The 19,448-nt window shown below is 34.2% G+C and overlaps 1 protein-coding gene across 30 annotated transcripts in view; it reads right to left on the bottom strand.

The window, feature by feature from the left end:
- Positions 1-19,448, bottom strand: part of MAP2 (microtubule associated protein 2) — a 277,165-nt gene that overhangs the window by 15,312 nt on the left and 242,405 nt on the right. For 29 of the 30 annotated variants that reach the window (XM_078071262.1, XM_078071259.1, XM_036098826.2 and 26 more), the window contains 3 exons: positions 16,510-16,571; positions 10,705-10,852; positions 6,127-6,467 (listed from right to left, as the gene is read on the bottom strand). In XM_078071262.1, the coding sequence (XP_077927388.1) occupies positions 6,127-6,467; positions 10,705-10,852; positions 16,510-16,571 (551 nt within the window). The remainder of the gene's footprint in view (positions 1-6,126; positions 6,468-10,704; positions 10,853-16,509; positions 16,572-19,448) is intronic. The other variant, XM_036098802.2, reaches the window with a different exon arrangement.

The raw sequence follows: 19,448 nt of genomic DNA, 5'->3' as shown, positions 1-19,448 counted from the left end.
ATTTGAGAGCTTAAAGTGGCCTCAAGTTCTGCTTAAATGAGATATTGCTACATTATGATGGTGCTAATACATTAAATTAGTTGGTGCTACAAAAAGAAGTGTATTTTGTTGTTTCCATTCTTATACAAGTATGAAACTTAAGGACCAGAGACGTCAGTATCTAAGGTCACATAATAGAAAAGCTGGGCTAGGAACTCAGCTCTTATATCCTGGTCCAATATTCTTTTAGCCAAATTTCACTGTGGTCCAAACATGGGAAGTTTCTTTGGGTCATAACGGTAATGGCACTAAGCATTCCCACTCATTCAACAAATCACTAGAAAGAATGAATCTCTCCATGCATATGGTGTACCACCACATTCATTCAACTTTCATTCAACAAATATTTATTGAGCACCTACTATATATTGGACCCTGAGGACAGGATCAACCTCATCCTTGATTTCATGAAGCTTATAGTCTAGTAGATGAGACAAGATAGACATTAAATAATTAGTTATACAATGGGATACTTAATTACAAGTGTGGTGAAAAGCACTGTCTACATCATGGAGAGCATTTCAGATCGAGAAAAGAACAGATGCAGGGAGACCAGTTAAAGAACTTAATGACTACTGCAGTGACATGGACAAGAGATAATGGATCCTGTGCTAGGGTGGTGCAGAGCAGACTAAGAGAAATGGGTGGCTTTAAGAGCTATTCTGGACACAAAACCACTAGCACTTCATGATGGCCAGGATATGGGATGAGGAGAGAGAGTTGAAAAGATGACTCTTAGGTTTGTGACTTGGCAAAGTCCTATTATTTGAATAGGTGTAATGATATTTTAAAAGAATCATTTAACTTGAACTTTCCACTCTCAAATATCTATGTGGCATCATCCACATTGATGTTCCTAAAACATGCCAGGCCTTCTTCCACCCCAGGGCTTCTGCATGTGCAGTTTTCTCTGCCTGAAATACTCTCCCCCAGTTATCTACGTGGCTCAGTCCTTCAGTTCCTTAAAATATTCAAATTATCACCTTCTCGGGGCTTTCCTAGTCATTCTATCAAGAAATGTCATCTCCTCTCCACATATTTTAAATCTCTTCCTTGATTTGTTGTTCTCCTTCTCATTTTGTTACATATTTTTTCTTATATAATATTTTCTGACTTGTTTTTCTTCCTAGAATGTAAATTCTAGGAAGGTAGGAATTTCAAAAATTTTTGTCTGTTTTGTTCATTGTTACATTCTCAGTATCTAGAACACAGCATGGAACATAATGGGTATTCAATAAGTACTTGTTGAATAAATGATGAGTAAAATGAATGTACAACTTTGACTTTCTGGAATTACTGAGGAATTACAAGACAGCTCACCATTTATTTTAAAGATGCCAAGGTAGATTTTAAAATTAATATTTCATTATTTGTCCTTGATACTATCTATAGGAATTTGAAAATGTCTATACTCTATTTCTAAACATTGATTTTTAGAATTATTTTAAAAAATAATCTGTCAGTTGTAGGAGAATAAAAAATATGATAAGAAATACAACATAACTTTCCAAATTTAATGGTCTCAACTTTTCAATAGTGTATTACTCTAACACATTATTTGCATTAAATTATTTCACATAAATATTATAAAAGATCAAAACCCTTAATTTCAATCCTGATGTGATAGAACCTTGGTGTGGGAGGGAGTGTTAAATAGTGTTGCCATTCTCATGTTGTGCAACCAAAGTTGAAGCAAACAAAACAATAACTAAGGTGCATTAAATTGCATACTGTGTAGACAAGTGATTCTTCATTAAATACAAAATTCTAGAACTTGAATTTATAGCTCAGCCTTTAAAGAATGCTATTAGAAGCCCATATGCAAGATGTGGGTACTATAATGACTTCTGTTTCTTACTCTGTGAAAACATGGAAGTTGGACTATAAGGAGCTGAGTATCTCTGACATCCAATGTTCCTTAAATCAATGGATCGATACAGAAGTGAGGGACAGAAGATAGATTACTTTATTTCTAGAATGTGAGTATATACTTCATAGGTCATAGTCTAATGGATTTATCCAAATCAATTTTTTTAAAAAGATGCTGGGGCAACACTGACTGGGAAGGTAATAGATTGACAAATTCTATAAGATTCTTTATATAAAAGAGAAGTACCGTTCTCTTCTTGAACAGGAGTGACTTGCTTGAAGATGCCACCATCCTTTTTAGTCCACCTGACCTCAAATGACTGCTCCATTAATGAAGGAGAAGCATATAATTTACAAGGCGATCAATCAAATCCACAGACATGGCCTTGCAGAGATCATGATCTACCTAATAATCATCCTATCCAACAACTATGAATGGAAAGAGCCTTTGTGAAACTACCTCACCAGTAACTTTCAACTATGACAAGGGTACAAAAATTGTGATTTGTATACTGATCTTCATAAGGCTGATGGAGAAAAAAAAAGAAACTTGTTAAAGCATGTAAAAGTATTACACATAAATCAAAGCACCTATAAAAAAGCTGATGCATTGATAGAAAAGGTAAGAAGTATCATTCACTGAGTTCCTGCCTAATTTTTTTATGCCACGCATTTAGAGAAATTGTTTATTTTCCTATTTTTGTTTAAATCAAGCAGCTGTGTTCTTAAAAAGCTAACACTACTTATTCTAAAATTTAGATTGAGATTTAATGTAGAATAGGGAGCTAACTATATTGAAATAGTTTTAAATTAATACACTTACTAAGACAGTCTTACCCAAGCCTTGAGTTAAATTAACCAAGGTCACTATCTACAGTGAATCTAAGATTGTGTTATGTTCTTTCCAGTAGAATGAATTTGTGTTTCAGCTGAAAAGATTAACTTTATTGCTTTCTGTAAAGCTCCTTATGTTTTCAGCTCTTTTATCTATTCCATTATGCATTGATTTGCCTCACTGAACTGAGACACAAAGTTAAGGCTCTCTTCCAATACAAAATCGGACCTTCAATAGAAGTGATGATCACTGTGAGCATACAACCTATACATACAGAAGAGCAATAAATGCTCAAACTGAGGGAAATAATAAGGCTTCCCACCTTGGAAAGTTGTTGAACTTCCAAGACAGATATATTTTTTATTACATATTTCCCCTCCCAATTCTTAATGATTGCACAAGCAGCAATAACATAGCTTTTAAAATTAAATCATTTACATACAATCTAACCACTCCAGATTTTATAACAATAGAGCCTGTGTAGAAGAATTAAGGTTACATCTATAAATTTGCTCCCTTATTTATTAATAAGAATTGTGTGACTATTTTTCTCGGTATCTACAGACTGCATATCTCTATTACAAAACTTGCCTCCTACAAAAAGTACTGCTATTGTCCTGTCCTCTTCATTGATTCTGAGTTGACCACTGTCCATTCCAACATCCTAGGATTATCCAATTTATAATTAGGAATGACATGCCAGTAGCTTCAATTTTCCCAACAGAGTGAGTTATGGATCCTCAGAGAACAACGGTCTTTAGCATATCATCTTGATAATTTCTAAGAAGCTTTAACATAAAAATTTTGTCAAAACCTGCAGTTTAACATGTACAGAAAAAGAATCTCTCCTCATTCCTTGTGTTTGAGGCTTTTAAGGGGATAATGTTAAAGTGTTAAGTGATATATTTTTCCTACAAAGACAGTTCAACTGCAGTGCACCTCAATTTCCCAATTCATTTCCCCCTCCAATTTAAATGGATTATCCCATCTGTCACAAAATAGAAGGCAAATATCTTCCTTCCATCTGTTTCTTATGTTGGTGAGGAAATACCTCCTGGTTCTCCAACAAAAGTCACTTCATAACTCCACTGTTGTGGATTTTTTCCAAGTCATCTCCAGCTGAGCTAGGATAATTTTGCAGCAGGTTTAACACTCGCCTTATGAAAGAAGAGATGTTCTTCAAGTGACACTGTGAATTTAAGGCTGTTTCTGTTCAGTAATTTTTGTGTCATGTGTCTTTACTAGTCATTAATTACCACAATCTCTAAGGAAGTTTTAGTTGAGTTCAAAAGAATAAGGTATCTTTATGTCAGTTTTATGAATTACCAAGTATAGCAGAAGTCAACTGAAATTAAATATAAAATATTCACAGATACGGTACAAGAAGCAGAAAGAAAAAGAAGTATTCCTATTTTTTGGCTTGGTTTAACCTTAGTGATTCTGGCAAAGCTGAGGCTAAAACCATTCTTCATGCCTCTCTAACTTGAGGAGTCATTGGAATAAGATGATATATTGTAGAATTTTCATGTCAAATTATATCCATAATTATTCCATCTTAGTGCAATTTTCTTTTTAGTTTCAAGAAAATATCTTAAGAGATAAATTATATTCCCTTGTGATTCTAAGAAGAAACATATTCTTTTCAGTATCAATATTTTCTGGAATATAAGCCAGTAAACCCCACATTTAAATATGGAAAATACTGCATACAAGGACATTTATAGAAAGAGGACTGATTTTAAATATACATAATAGTTGCACCATTTTAAGAGGTATCTCACCAAAAGCTAAAATGATAAACTTTCAAACTGGCACTAAATTGATTTTATTTAACTTAGTCTATTATTTATGTATAAATATAAAACAATAGAGCATTTGGATATTTCCAAAAGGCCCCAAATATTTCATTCTCTTGGATGTGCAAAACTCTGAGGAATGCAAGAATAGTATGAGATTTATGAAATTACAGGATCAAATTTGGCAGAATTCATGTTTCGTTTTGTTTTGCTTAAAAAGATTTCGTGTAGCTCATATTTTAATAACATCTTTTTATGAAAAAGCATTTGTCTATGACTTTATTATTATCGAATGTTATAGTCATTCCACAAAGGGCATATGGAGCACCACCCCGCCTTCTGCTTCCCCCAATTCCTTTGGTGGATTTTTTGTAACTCCTTGGGCTTTCTTGAACAGAATCACAATGAGACAGCAAGTAAGTTTGCTGCTAAGGGAAGAAGCAACGCTGAATTTTTGTTTCAGCAGTGAGTAGGAGTCCTTGATAGCTTCACATTTTGGCAAGATCTTTCTTCTAACCCTGCCTGAAAATACAATTTCTTTGGCATGAAAGAGGGACACCAAAAATCAGTGGCAGAAAATACAAGACAGACAAGAAAGAGTGGCAGAAAAGAACACTGATGTTGAAAGAAAGTCTTTTGGGAATGTCGAGAGGGCATCACAAGTTTGTTAATGTACAAAGGAAATGATTACCTTCTTTCTTCTTTCTCTCAAGGATGGGTGTTTTATCTCTTTAGTGACAAGAAAAGCCAAACTATTCCATAGGCAGATCAAAATCACAAAGGAAATACTAAATGATATTTGTATTATCTCCTTCCAGGCTAATTGCTTCATCTAAACACAGTGTAAAAGCAAGGTTGAGGTCAAGGCAAAACTCAAAGGCCCCTGGTTGGCAAAAAAAATGTGAATGTACTGGAGCTGAAGTTAAGAGTTAATAGGTAGAGCTTTACTAATAACCCTCTTCAATACAATTAATCTTAAAGAGAAGTTCTAATCCAATACTCTCATTCACTGGAACTATACAGAACTATCTATTATCAACATGAATGTCCACCCTTTGCAGTTTTTAAGCATGAGCAGCCAGAGAAGAAATGTGGTGAACCATGCTGATTTGGGAGTGAACATGGGGAAATGGTAGAAGATGTCATAGGAAATCATTGAAAAAGGAAGGAGATAAAAGCGAAATCACTAAAAGATCATCAAATGAGGTCACAGTCAGGATCTAAACTAGAACACTCAAATTCATATCAGAAATGTAATTTTAATCTCTTATGCTAAAATCCACAGGGCAATAGATACATTCGGAAAAGATCGGCTAGGCAATCAATGGAAAGATTCTCCTGTATGGTGAAATCAATTTTTACCCGGTAATAACCAGAAGGAAAGGACATGTGATTTTCATTATATTTTATAAGCCAGCTTTCTCGGATGAGGTCCAAACTCTTGACAATGAATCATAACCAGTAACTTTTTAACACCTCCATCCCCCTTCACTGTAAGAACTGTTCGTTTATAGTATAAGGAGGGCATTCTAATCATTAGTGGGATTTTATTTCTGGCAGCAAGTATGTTGTTCATGTGATTCTTACCTGCCCCCCTTTAGGCTGGTATTTGATGTTGTCTGTCGATCCGATTTTGGATTTGACATTCTTCAGGTCTGGCAGTGGTTGGTTAATAAGCCGAAGTTGCTTGGGAGTAGCGGGAGATTTTGGAGGCGTACGTATGATGGCAACTTTCTTCTCGCTGGGCACCAAGATGGCCGATTTGGGGGTTCCTGGCGTGTGAGGGGTCCTGGGGTAGCTCGGGGTTCCAGGAGTGCCTGGGGTGCGTGAGGAATAGCTTGGTGGGGTGCCAGGAGTGATGGCAGTTGATCCAGGGGTAGTGGGTGTGGAAGTGCCACTCTTCCCTGCTCTGCGAATTGGCTCTGACCCTATATAAACGAACAAAACCAAACCAAACCAAAACCACAGCATCAGAAAATTCTCGAGACATCCTCTTTCCTCAGGTTGTTAGAACTCATAACACATGAACTTTCTAAAGAGTCTGGAATATTTGTGGATTACAATGCTCAAAAAGGCGAAAATTCCGTTTTTTAGGCTTACAAGCTGGTGACATTTTTTTGAACATGCATTGCTATTAGTGCAAAGAAAGAACTTGGGTTTTCTTGATCTATTCTTCTTACTTCTCATTATGAAGGCGTCAGAAGTTTTTTATACTTGTGGGGTCATTAAGGCATGCGGATCTGCTGTAAGTTGGTAGAAGAGTCTGCGCTTCATGTTCTATGTGGGTTAGTATTTACTAAAGATTTCCTTGAATGATGTGTGGATCACTTGCTCTTTTGTGCAGTAAGTTCATTCCAAGATTCAGGTAGACATACAACATAAAACTGTGTACTGATAGCAATAATTTTGGCCTGTGTACAAAGTCATTTATTGAATTGTGCTTCAATGTTACTCCTTCAGCTTATATTGAGGAATGCTGTGAGTTGCAAATGTGTTTACTAAAAGCTGTGCAATTATGTCAGACATTGTTCTACAGTATCATGTATTTCCTTTATATGGAAATTTGTCTCAGCTCTTAATACCAAAAAATATCTATTTCTCTTCTTAGAAAAATAGGATGTTTTAACAACACAGTCACAGTGAATCTTGTACCTGATTGTTTTCTCTTACACTTTCATTACTAGTTTGCGGTTTGGAGTCAAATCAATACTCCCCCACCCCCAACCGCCCCGGCCCCCCACTGTCAATTATACAGGCTATTTTGGGATGCATTTCTTTGCCTCAACTTGACTTTAGGGTCATTTTATTATTTAACTTTTTCCTCCCATTTTCCTATGCCATGTTTTTTTCATATTAACTTTTTAACTGTGTGTTTGAATGCCATTTCAAATGCTTTTTTGAAAGCATAATGCTACAGATGAGACGATACCACCTTACAGATTACAAAGCACTTTTGTGAACAGCAAACATCTGATGACCAAACAAACACAGTAGTTAGAGACAGCTCTTATTAGTCCTAATTTAAGAATGAGGACATTGAGGCTCATTTACCCAGATGATACTAAATTCTAAGCCAGATATGATATTTAGTTTCTTAGCTCTAAAAATCTTTTTGCTTAAAATAACACATTGATTTTAATAATAGAACACTTATTTACACGGTTTACATTTATTATTCAAATTTCTTCACTTTTTTTGGTGTTTTATAGGAAGGGCATGAATTTTATTTTTTATTACTAAGTATGTATACTTTGTAAAACCAATAAATCTTCTAGAAATTTTGTAGAGGATAAAGGTATAACTCATTAACTTTTAAATCAATGAACTGTCATTGAGTCATCTAATACAACTGGTCATCAGTGTGGGAAGTTCTTTCTGAGAAAGGGGATAATTAATCTTTGCTGAAATAATTACAAGGAGTGAGCTCAAAAGAGCTTCGTAGATAATTATAATCTACAGGCAATATCTATTTACCCATTGGTCTGGGTTCAGTCTCCTGAAGAAACAGGATCATTTTACTTCTTTCAGTGAACAGTTTTTACATATCAAGTGAAAGTTGTCCTGTGTCCTTTTGGTTTTTTTAACATAAGGGCAAACGATAGGTAGACTCCTCAACTGACAATATGAAATTGGATATAAGAAGACTATGTGATAAATTAGTGTTCATTCTTTGATTTTTATCGCTTTCCACAAAAAGGACATTTCAAGATCAGGATGATACAGCCACATCCAACGTGGCTCTTTGTGGCTTCCTTGGTACAAAATTTGTTTTTGGACCGAGTTTTTGATGTTCGAGTCAGTCACTGTGTCCTTCAGAAAAATCTCTTCCCAGAAACTTCATTTCTTCCTCAAATGTTTTCTCTATGACTTCATCACCTTTGAATAGCTCAGGTCTTTTTGGGAGCAGGATCTTCTCTCTGTTATTTGCCACTGTACCTAGCACTGATGCCTTTTATGGGACCTGAATACAGTAGGAGTTCAACATTCTTTTTTAACAGTACAAATTGGATTCAGAATTTATCAGTGTGTTGAGGTGTTTTTTACTTCACGGAGACTAAGCTGAAGCAATATTCTGCATGTGCATAACAAGTTTCACTAAAAGAAATAACATTTTTTTTAAAGTAAGAGTCATTTCTGTACTCGTAGAAAATGGCTTTAAACTTCAGAAAACTAAGGAATGAAGGTTTTGTGTTATATCTGGAGAATGAAGAAAAACCAAAAGTATTAAGCCCTAACACCACTGTTCAATAGATACAACCAATTTTTAGTGTAATAAATTATATTCTTGTCATCAAAATGACAAATTTGAGCATTTCCTATTTGTTCTGAAATTGAGTTAAATCTGAATTACTAAAACAATTTAAAAAATATTTATGAAAAATATATTTAAGAATGACTTTATTAAGCTGTAGGTTCTTATTAATCTTGTCAACTCCTCAATGACAATGCCTTTCTCTCTACTTGGGCTAAGTGCATAGCTTTGTTTCTTTCAGCTTTTCTCAGTAGCTGTACAAAATGCCAGGACATGGCTATGTGCCGTTACAGAGATGATGGGTGAATGGAGGAGGCATATTGCTTGCTCTTCTAGTTGTCCTTATGTTTTTTAGCTATTGCTTTATAGAGAGAAAATAAACCCTATGTCCTGAGATTATCAGAGTAGGAATTATGTTCACTACCAAATAATAAAATGCATTATGCTTATGAATGTAAGTTAGAAAGTCAAAATAGAATTGGTTTAGAAATAAAAACAATTTTAGAATTGGTTTAGAAATAAGAACAATTTATATACAGGTGCACTTTAAAAGGCAGAGCACAGTGGTTTGAAGATGTGGATTTTTGGATGAAGTGCCATTTTGCTTCCATAACCACAGATAGAAGCATAATTCAAAGTATACTTTTGGGAAGCACTTGGTGCCTTTGATTTATCTGAACAGCTTCTATATTGATGATGCCTAATTCCAAAGTTAAAGTCTTTTCTCAAGAGATTACTGTATCTTAAATGCCTTCTTTGCTAGTTCATTTGAATACTTTATTTTTGCTAAGAAAGAGTTTAGTGATTTTTAAAGTATTCCTGGCACATATTTCAAAGAATGTTAATATTTCACGAAACTAAGTGGTGTGTAGGTCACAACTGCTCTAACTATAATAAACACTTTCATTCCAGGCAAAAATATGCTTTAAGTGTCATACAAAATAGTGACATTTGAAGTGGGTCAATTATTGTTAAATATTTTTAAAATAAGGAGTAAAATCAACTATAATGTGATAGAGTAGCAATTTCCACCATTTTTAATGGATTTTAAATGACAGAGATGATACTCTCCAAGTGATTCTATGTAGCAGTTTTCTAGTACTATTTCTTCCAAATAAATATAAAGAAGACATTAAGGTCATGAAGTTATCAGTGGGCTGAAAACCAAATTCAACCACTTTCTATCTTAACAGCATTGGATAAGTTACCCTCTTTTTTCTCATCACTAGATTCAATGAGGTTATTAATACCTAACCAGCAGCATTGTTAATTAAATTGAGTGAAAAATGTGTCTTAGGATTTTAGCATCTATATGTGCTCAATAAATGGTAGTAGCTATTTTTGTTGTAATAGAAACATATTTATGAAAATAATTTGAATCCATGCTTTAACTAGATAATCTTGGTAGTAACACAACACCTGAGTGGGTAATGATTGGAACTTTTTTATATTTTTTATTTAAACTGTGATAACTGCCAACCAGTTCATTATGGGCCATCAATCAAAAGAAACTGAAACTATTGCACTAAACATGTTATTTTTACACCCTCACTGGAATTCAAATTCTTAACAAATTGAGCAGAATCCTAGGTTTTGATAATTGGCTTTCCAGTTAGATTTTAGGAATTGGATTCCTAAGAAGGGTTAAGCTTATACAGATATATATATTTTTAAATTCCTGACTATTGGTTTTCTCTATTAATTACTTCTTTATAGGTACTCATTTTCCACAACAATCATTTTAACTCACACAGCTGTTTTGAATCCATGAACAGTCTGGATTTTCTGATTCTTAGAGGAAATATAATTTGTTTTCAGTGTATGTTTTCCTGGGAAGATGTAAAATATAGACACATAATAAGCTCTTTGCCACTTAAAGGATTAAAAAGGAAGCCAAATGAAAATAAACCTACTGGTAGTCCGCCGTGCTGAAGAGGAGATGGAACTGTTGAGAGAGAAGGAATTCTCATCTCTGTCTCCTGATACACCTCGACGAGGAGGGAGAATGGAGGAGGGTCTGGGCAGAGAAGAGCGCTTTTCTGGGCTCTTGGTTACTCCATCCTGATTGGGGAAAAAACACATTGGGTTCTTATGTGTCTTCAATTATACAAAGTGACTTACATTGCTCTATTTTTCCTCCTGTGCTGATAGGTGAATTTCTTTTAATACACACTACTGAATTTCATATATTTATAAGCATTTCTACTTTGAAACTTAGAAAGAGTTCATATTTGCCTAGAAGTTTTATAAAAATATATAATTCTGGAGTTAGTGCTAATAATTGATCATGAAATTCAAGTTCTAAATAATAACATGGGTAAAATGAATTTACTCAAGTAATCTCCAGTGAATTAATAATTTTACTAAAAAAATTTTCATTAGCAGGATAACTTATTAACCAGAAAGGGTTGCCAAGGGGCATTGCATGCACACCAGTTAACAATGACCACTACCATGTAGTGTGCATTTACGTGACTAGAATTCTAAGTACTTTACATCCATTTATGATTTAATTCTTGCCACAAAATACTATCTGCATTTTATAGCCAAAGAAACAGGTTGAATCAGTTTACGTAATTTTTTCAAGATCACCGAGTTGATAGGTAGCAGAGGCAGTATTAAATCCTGATGTGTCTGATTGAGTCCAAATGGTGTATTATATTACATATAATTTGCCATTCTTAGATGATACAATATTATATATTATTATATACTACGAGTAACATATATTTATTATATATATTAAGTGTAATATTTTATATAGTACATTTTACTTTATTGGTTTGTATTTGAAATTTTACAAGATACCAAATAAATAAGTAATAAATTAATAAGGAACAGTCTACCTAGAGACTTTTTTTTTTACTGGTTAACTATTAATAACTATTGAGACTTTTATTTGTGTTTAAGAGGGCCTATTGTTTATATGTCAAATATTTTAGAGTTTAGTCTTTGTTTTTTATATATTTACTGAATCGTGTCTTATAACCTCCGAAATTATATTCTTTTCTGAACCTCCGGTTGACCTGCTGCCTTACCTTGTTCCCTGATTCTGAGTATGGCAAACGGTCTGTGGAGCCTGCTGAGGTGGGCTGTATTGAAAACCTGTCAGAAAATGAAGCCCTTTGAGACGTACTAGGGCAAGCAGAGCTGCATCTTGGGGACTTTGAGCTACCCTGTAAGGCAGGAATCTTTGACAAGGTAGAATTCTAGCCATGAAAGAAAACAAACAAAATCACAAAATAAACCAAACTATGAAGTCAAAGGAAAATAAAAAAAATGTATAAACATATAAGAAATTAAACGCCTACTTTTAATAAGACCACATGATAAATGGTTATAATCAATGATAGAAATGTATATTTAATGTGAGAACAAGAGATTTTCATTGAGCAACTCATTTTTAACTGGAACTCACTTAAGAGTACTCATATATGACAATATAGATAAAAATATTCTTCATGAGTTCTACATATAAGGTCTGGTTAATCCATAAGTCTCCCAATGATACTGTATTTGGAAAATGTCTTGAGAGTCAGTTGGAATTGTTCCTTTAATAAATAGAATCTTGAAGGTGTATTTATAATCAATATCTTGATCACATTTCAAGAACTTTAGAACAAGTCATATTTAAGTCCTCATAATGGAAAATACTTTCTTAAAGTTGAGAAAATGTATTTTCATATATCTACATTGACTTCATCAGAAAATTACAGATTTTATATACAATTAGTTCATTTTATGAGTAAAATGCCTACTGGGGGCCAAGTTATACCATAGAATTAATACCATTGTTATGCGTAGACCACAATTTGTATAATGTGTTATAAATTCTAAAAGTGAAAGTTAGCATTAAAGAGATTGCCCACAATCTCTTTAAACCACAGGGCTTAATTTCCAGGTGTCGATAGTCCCCAGAGCGATATTTGGCAAGTGAAAATCAGTGGGTTGGATGTACGGCTTTTGGAGGAGGCTTAGGCCGGCATGCCACACGTCTCATGGGCGACTTTGTTAAAAATAGGAAAGGTGTGAGGAAGCCAAGGAGATTTTGTCTTCAATAATTAATATGATTTAGCTGTTACAAAAATGGAAGTTGAAACTGACAGCTTTATCTCAAGTTTTAAGCTCCATAGGCACTTTAACTGGGGCAGACGCAGTAACAGACTGCACGTATCACTTCTTGTTTTATAGACCCAGCATCTTGAGTGGGCAGTGTGCCTGGGTCGACCCAAGTCCTTCTTTTCTGATTGATGCTACCCACAGAATAGCAAATTTCAAAAGTGATACAGGAAAGAGAAAAATGGAATAATTGGATTACCTCAAATTAAGAGAGACAACTGGCTCAAAACAAAAACAAAACAAAACAAAACAAATACACAACAAATGAAATGAATGATTATAGGTCAGGTTCACAACAAAGATCAATTGAAAAATCAGAAAGAATTGTTCTGATGGATGTACTGAAAGTCACAGGTAAGTAAGAGTTGGTCTTGGGGTTTTAGGAAATTTTTAGGGAGAAGATGAGGTTATGAGGGGAGAAAAAATTGTTAAATGAGAAGAAGTTAGAAAGACTGGTGGCCTAATCTCTCTTCTTCAGAAAGGTGAGATGGGCATTTATAAGGAAAAAAACATTAGCTTTGTGTCAGAAGATGTATATGGTTTCTTTCCTCAGTGTTGGTGTTGTACACCAATTCACACTGAGTTACTTAAAGACCAAGGGACTTGAAAATTTCCTAAATATTTTTCAAACAAACAAGCAAAACAAATGAACAAAAGGGAGAGAAAAGGAGAGGGAGAGAGAGAGAGAAACAAGAAGCCGACTCTTAACTATAGAGAACAAACTGATGTTTACCAGAGGGGAGGTGGGGGGGGGGGGATGGGTTAAATAGGTGATGGGGATTAAGAAGTACCCTTGTCATGATGAGCACTGGGTGTTGGATAGAAGTGTAGGATCACTATATTGTACACCTGAACCTAATATTACACGGTATGTTAACTAATTGGAATTAAAAGCCAAAAAATTAGAAGTTCAAAAAAAAGATTTTCTGAACAATGTCCATTATAAAAATGCTTTTTTTAATGGGGGAAAGCTGACTTACTTTCTATATCTGCTCCTAAAGACTTCTACCTTTCAAATAATAACAACAACAACTATCACCGTTTATTGAATAAATACTATGCTCTAGGCACTAGATGGTTTTATAATTAACCATATTTAATTTTCACAACTAACTTAGGATACAGGAATTTTTATTCCTCCCTTTATTTTTGGAAAATTAAGACATAGGGAGAAAAAGATCATATAGCTAATAAATGTTCAAGACCTGGACCTGGTCTGCTTCATAGCCCTGCCCTTAACCACCACAACTCACTGGTTCCCCATCAGAAATAAAAGGTAAAGAGATAGAAATCTTGAAGTTACAGTATCCTCAAGCCCGGTATTTACCAAAGCAATACATGGATTCTATTGCTTGCCATATAATTCAGGAATATGTCTGAAAACATTATATAAAAATCAATTTTTAAAATTCACATGAAGTCCCTTAGGTTCAAAATGATATAAAAAGTTTGGCTGTCATTGGAAATGAATTTCTATTTTTCACAATAAAAAATGGAAGTCTAAAATCATACTAGTTTTTATTTATTTTTCTCAATCCTTTTATTTTTTTTAATTTAAATTCAATTAACATATAGTATATTATTAGTTTCAGAGGTAGAGTTCAGTGATTCATTATAACACCTAGTGCTCATTACATCACATGCCCTTCTTAATGTCTATCACCCAGTTACCCCATTCCCCCACCTCTTTCCCCTCCAGCAACCCTCAGTTTATTTCCTATTTTTAAGAGTCTCTTATGGTTTGTCTCCCTCTCTGATTTTGTCTTGTTTTATTTTTCCTTCCTTTCCCTTATGCTCCTCTGTTTTGTTTCTTAAATTCCACATATGAGTGAAATCATATATTTGTTTTTCTCTGATTGACTTATTTCACTTAGTCTAATACCCTCTAGTTCCATCCACGTTGTTGGAAATGGCAAGATTTCATTTTTCTGATGGCTGAGTAACATTTCATTGTATATATATACCACATCTTCTTTCTCCATTCATCTATCGATGGACATCTGGGCTCTTTCCATAGTTTGGCTATTGTGGACACTGCTGCTATAAACATTGGGGTGCAGGTGCCCCTTCGGATCACTACATTTGTATCTTTGGGGTAGATAGCCAGTAGTGCAATTGTCGGGTCGTAGGGTAGCTCTATTTTCAACTTTTTGAGGAAACTCCATACTGTTTTCCAGAGTGCCTGTACCACTGGCATTAAAATCTTACTAGTTTTTAGAATGCTAAACAAAGAGTTGTGATTTACATATTATATGATGTCTAAACCCCAGAACGTTGTGATGCACTACTAGTTAACATCATTCAAGCTATTTGTTGTAATTTTAGGAATTTTTTAGTAGTCCTTTTTTTTTAACAGATTTTATTTTGAAGTAATCTCTATTCCCAACGTGGGGCTCAAACTCATGACCCCGAGTTCAAGAATTGATCCAACTGAGCCAGCCAGGCACCACTCTTAGTAGTCTTTTAATTTTTTTTTCTTTCAGTCAGAAAGGAGTAAAATACTTCACATTGGCTCTGGTCTTTTGGAAGCTTAAAAAATAATGGTTAATCAAATAAAAAGTAAAATTAAAAAAAGAAATACGAATGATTTATATACACGAAGAAGTTAAGTATCATTAATGCAACCAAATTAAAACATTTTATCTCCATTAATTTGGCAAATATAGAAAAAGCATAGGAATATCTAGTAATAATAATGAACATGGGTACTCTTATATACAGCTGGGGGGACATATAAGTCAGTAGAACCTTTCTGGAGGACAACTTGACGATGTGTAGCAAAAACTTTAAATGTGGACTTTCTTCTTAAAACAATAGTTTCACTACTAGGAAATTATCCTAAGGAAAAGCATATGGATGCATCCAGAGATTAAGCCAAAAAGATTTCTACAGTAATATTGTTAATATGGCAATAAAAATAGTTTAAAAGTCAAATAATAGGGAATTGATCAAGTATATCACTATAAATAAATAAAACAGAATGCAGTGTAGTCATTAAAGTGATGTACAAGAATGTTTAACGACAGGAAATCTGTTTACTGTTTAATTAAAAAACTGATGCAGTGTTTCCATTTAAGTTATTACAGCTATAATTGAGTAGAAAAAAATAAAGATTTTATATCAAAATGGTAACTGTAGTTTTCTTTAGGTAAAGGGATTATGATACATTTTTACTTGTATTTGCTCACCCACATTGTTTAATTTTCTCATATTCTTATTTTGTAGTAACAATAATGAAATGTATTATCAAACAGTTTAATGTTGATTATAATGATTTATCTCGATTCTATGAAAAGTAAATACATTGAGCTCCCCTATTTTTGCCAGATTATCGTGCTGTTTGTTTCCATTTTACTAAAAAGAAAAAAGGCAGCCTTCATCCCAGCTCTGCCCTCACCAACTGCTATCACATGTCATTCCAGAAGACATTGAGACATACCCGAATGCTACCAAGAATCATTCTGGGTGAGTGAATAATTTAAAATGACATTTAAGAGTAAACATCTGAAGTCTAACTTATATCTAAAGTTATTGAGACGTTGCCACCAATACCGAAAGGAACTTCAAGTGAAGAGCAAGGAAAAAATTATTTTACTCACAGAGACTTTGTCCTTTGCCTGTTTAAATACACTGGAAGCCTGAGTTGATTCACCACCTGTTGCTGTCAAAAAAAGAAGATACAAACAACCCCAAACTTAGTGGCTTAACAACCACACAAATGCATTTTTCAATATCTTTTGGACACTCAATTGTGTCAACAGACGAATGCAAAGCAAAACTTTGCTTATTTTGAGATTCGAATTCAGTAACTGAAGAAACCTGAGTAAGAACATTCTAGCATGTGGCTCCCACTATAGTGTGTGCTAATTAACATAACCCAGTGTTTACCAAAGCATAGGTAAGCACACCAAATAATTTCCTATTGGTTACCAAGGTACCTTTAAATACTGTTACTCCACGAGCATAGATCCTTTAGCATGAAAGTCACAGAACAACCATCCAATGCTGCAGAATTTAAGAAAAGGGGGAAGTGATTGGTTTCTAGGGTTGGCACGACATTAAAGAGTGTTCAGGGAGATTCCCAAGCCCTCTTTTTGTAGCCAATGGCGTACATACAGATATTTCTATATTTCATATTCCAAACTATCATGATCAGCCAACCCCTTTCCCTCTGCACCCCTTCATTTCACAATAGGAATGACACACTTGTTTGACGTGAAACGCACCACATGAGAAGAAAAATAGTTTGTCAGAGAAAGAAAACACGAGAGGAATTTTAAGTTCAGTAATACAGAACATGTTTTACACATGCACTTCCTGTATGAAATTATTACCACATCTGTTACTGTTGTTTTTCTTGTTGCTGTTTTATACCTCTGGCTTCAGTTTTAAACTCCACTATCTCCAGCACATTTTCTGTTGATGACTTACCTGACTTGACTTGAATATCTCTTATGATTGAAAACAATCCTTTGTGTTTTGGGAAAACCATCCCTATTTAAAAATTGTGCTTAGAAAATGAAAGGCACAAGCTTGCGGAGTTACCTCCTCCTTAATTTTCTTTCAGAAGAGAGAAAACGCCAGGGCGGGGGAGAAAGCTTCTGCTTATAAGCACTCTGGATCAGTTTCAGAAAGGTTTCTTATGTCGCATGCAGCTCTAACACAAGTATAACTGTCTACAGAATGCTATATGCTACTTAGGACTGGCTAGTAAGATTATTCACAGATTCTGGAATGATTTTTTTAAAAAGAAGCAGTGCAAATGATGCTTTCCTAATATTTCTGTAATATTTCTTAAATTTCTGTGACATAGAGTTTGCTTCAAGCCCGTGACATCCATGTTTGATACATGCTTTCTGCTTGAGTATCTTAATATTTGAACAGATTAAGGGAAGATCTTAATTAGTCCAAAGATCTCAAATTTTCTTTAATGAATGAGTTGAAAAGGCAGTTCACTATCAGTGTGGCAAATTGAATACCAATGACATGTAAGGCACTTCACCAAACCATTTGATGTTTCCTCCAAAATTCCATAATCCTGATATATTTTTCATCCTCTTATACATGATATAGGATTTTTATGCCCAAACCAAGAGAGTCTGCCTGTCCACACATTTTTCTAACTAGAAGTAAAATTCCAAGTTTAATGCAAATGAATTAAGATGTGATATAAGAGTTGGAGATGTCATATTAATTTCTAACTGAGAAACATTCTTCAGCCTGAACTTTTATCATCAAGGCTTCTATATAATTTATGAGCTTTCCAGTTTCAAATACTGCCTTAAAGATTAGTTCTTGGAGGAAAGCTCATGAGATGATTCCCATATGAAGAACACAGATACAAAATACTTAGAATTTTATTGACTATCATAAAACCATCAATTACCTTGATTTTCTTTTTCTTACAAAGGTTAATGCTGCTCTTAATCATTAAAGTCATCAGAAGGTTTATATAAAGGCACCTTTTTTTTTTTACCCCTATCTAAAGGCACTTCTAGTATACAATGTAAAGGTAAATATTCCTTTCTGACTTAGCAATCTGATACCTAATTTTGTAGCCTGCAAGTGTGCTACCTAATAAATGCTAAAATAAAATGTATTGCAAATTAAGATTATCCTAGGATAATTATACATTTAACATGAATACTTTGCACCGAAATTTAGGAATAGAGTTTGCATTATAGATATTTGTATGAGCTTTTATTGTGATTTATAATAAGTTTTGCTCCTTCATTTCACTGCTTTTTTAAGGAGTTAAAAACAAGTATATTTGAAGAAGACAGAAAAATAAGAAGGTAGCAACATAGGAATACACCTAAGTTATAAGAAATGAAGGCGTTTTATCCGGGAATTCTGAATTCTAAATTACATAGAAAAATTAGCAGTTTGAATCCAACACATTTAAGAAAATCCCAGTGACAAAGTGTCAGTGAAGAGATGTAGTACAGTGAATTGAAAGCCTTGCTAATTTTGGATACGAGGAATGAAATCTGATGGGATGAGCAGGCAATTTCCTTTCCTTTTTTTTTTCTTTCATCTGAAGCAAAGTAATTTTGCAATCACAATTTTACCCCAGATTTGCTTTTCATTTTCAATCTTGAAATCACTACCCATTCTTGGCAAATTCATTAACATCAGTAACAGATTTGGCAGTAACCACGTAGAAAATAGGACAAATATAGTATGGGTTTAAGCATGAGAGAGATAAATAAGCAAAATAATGAGAATGCATACCACGGTTATATTCATCGTCATCGTCTAACCAAACACACAGAATGAAAAGAGGAATCCCCAGAACGTGACACTAGCACAATGCCAAGATAAAATCACTGCTAAGTCTGAGCATGACAAAGAAACAGATGGTCATGACCTCTTCTGCAGGGAGGGGAAAAAAAAAAAGAAGAATGATACAAGACACTTAATAGCGAAATTGTTCATGACTGCTAAGATTCTCGGAAGAAAAACAAAATGAAGAAGCTGCTACAGGAATGAGATAAAAAAAAAAAGACATGTCTATGTTTGCCAGCCACATTGCAGA

This window comes from Halichoerus grypus, chromosome 4 (assembly GCF_964656455.1).
Source record: "Halichoerus grypus chromosome 4, mHalGry1.hap1.1, whole genome shotgun sequence".
Classification (NCBI taxonomy): domain Eukaryota; kingdom Metazoa; phylum Chordata; class Mammalia; order Carnivora; family Phocidae; genus Halichoerus; species Halichoerus grypus.
Note: the sequence above shows the minus strand (reverse complement) of the source record. Positions and strands in the feature narration are given on the sequence as shown.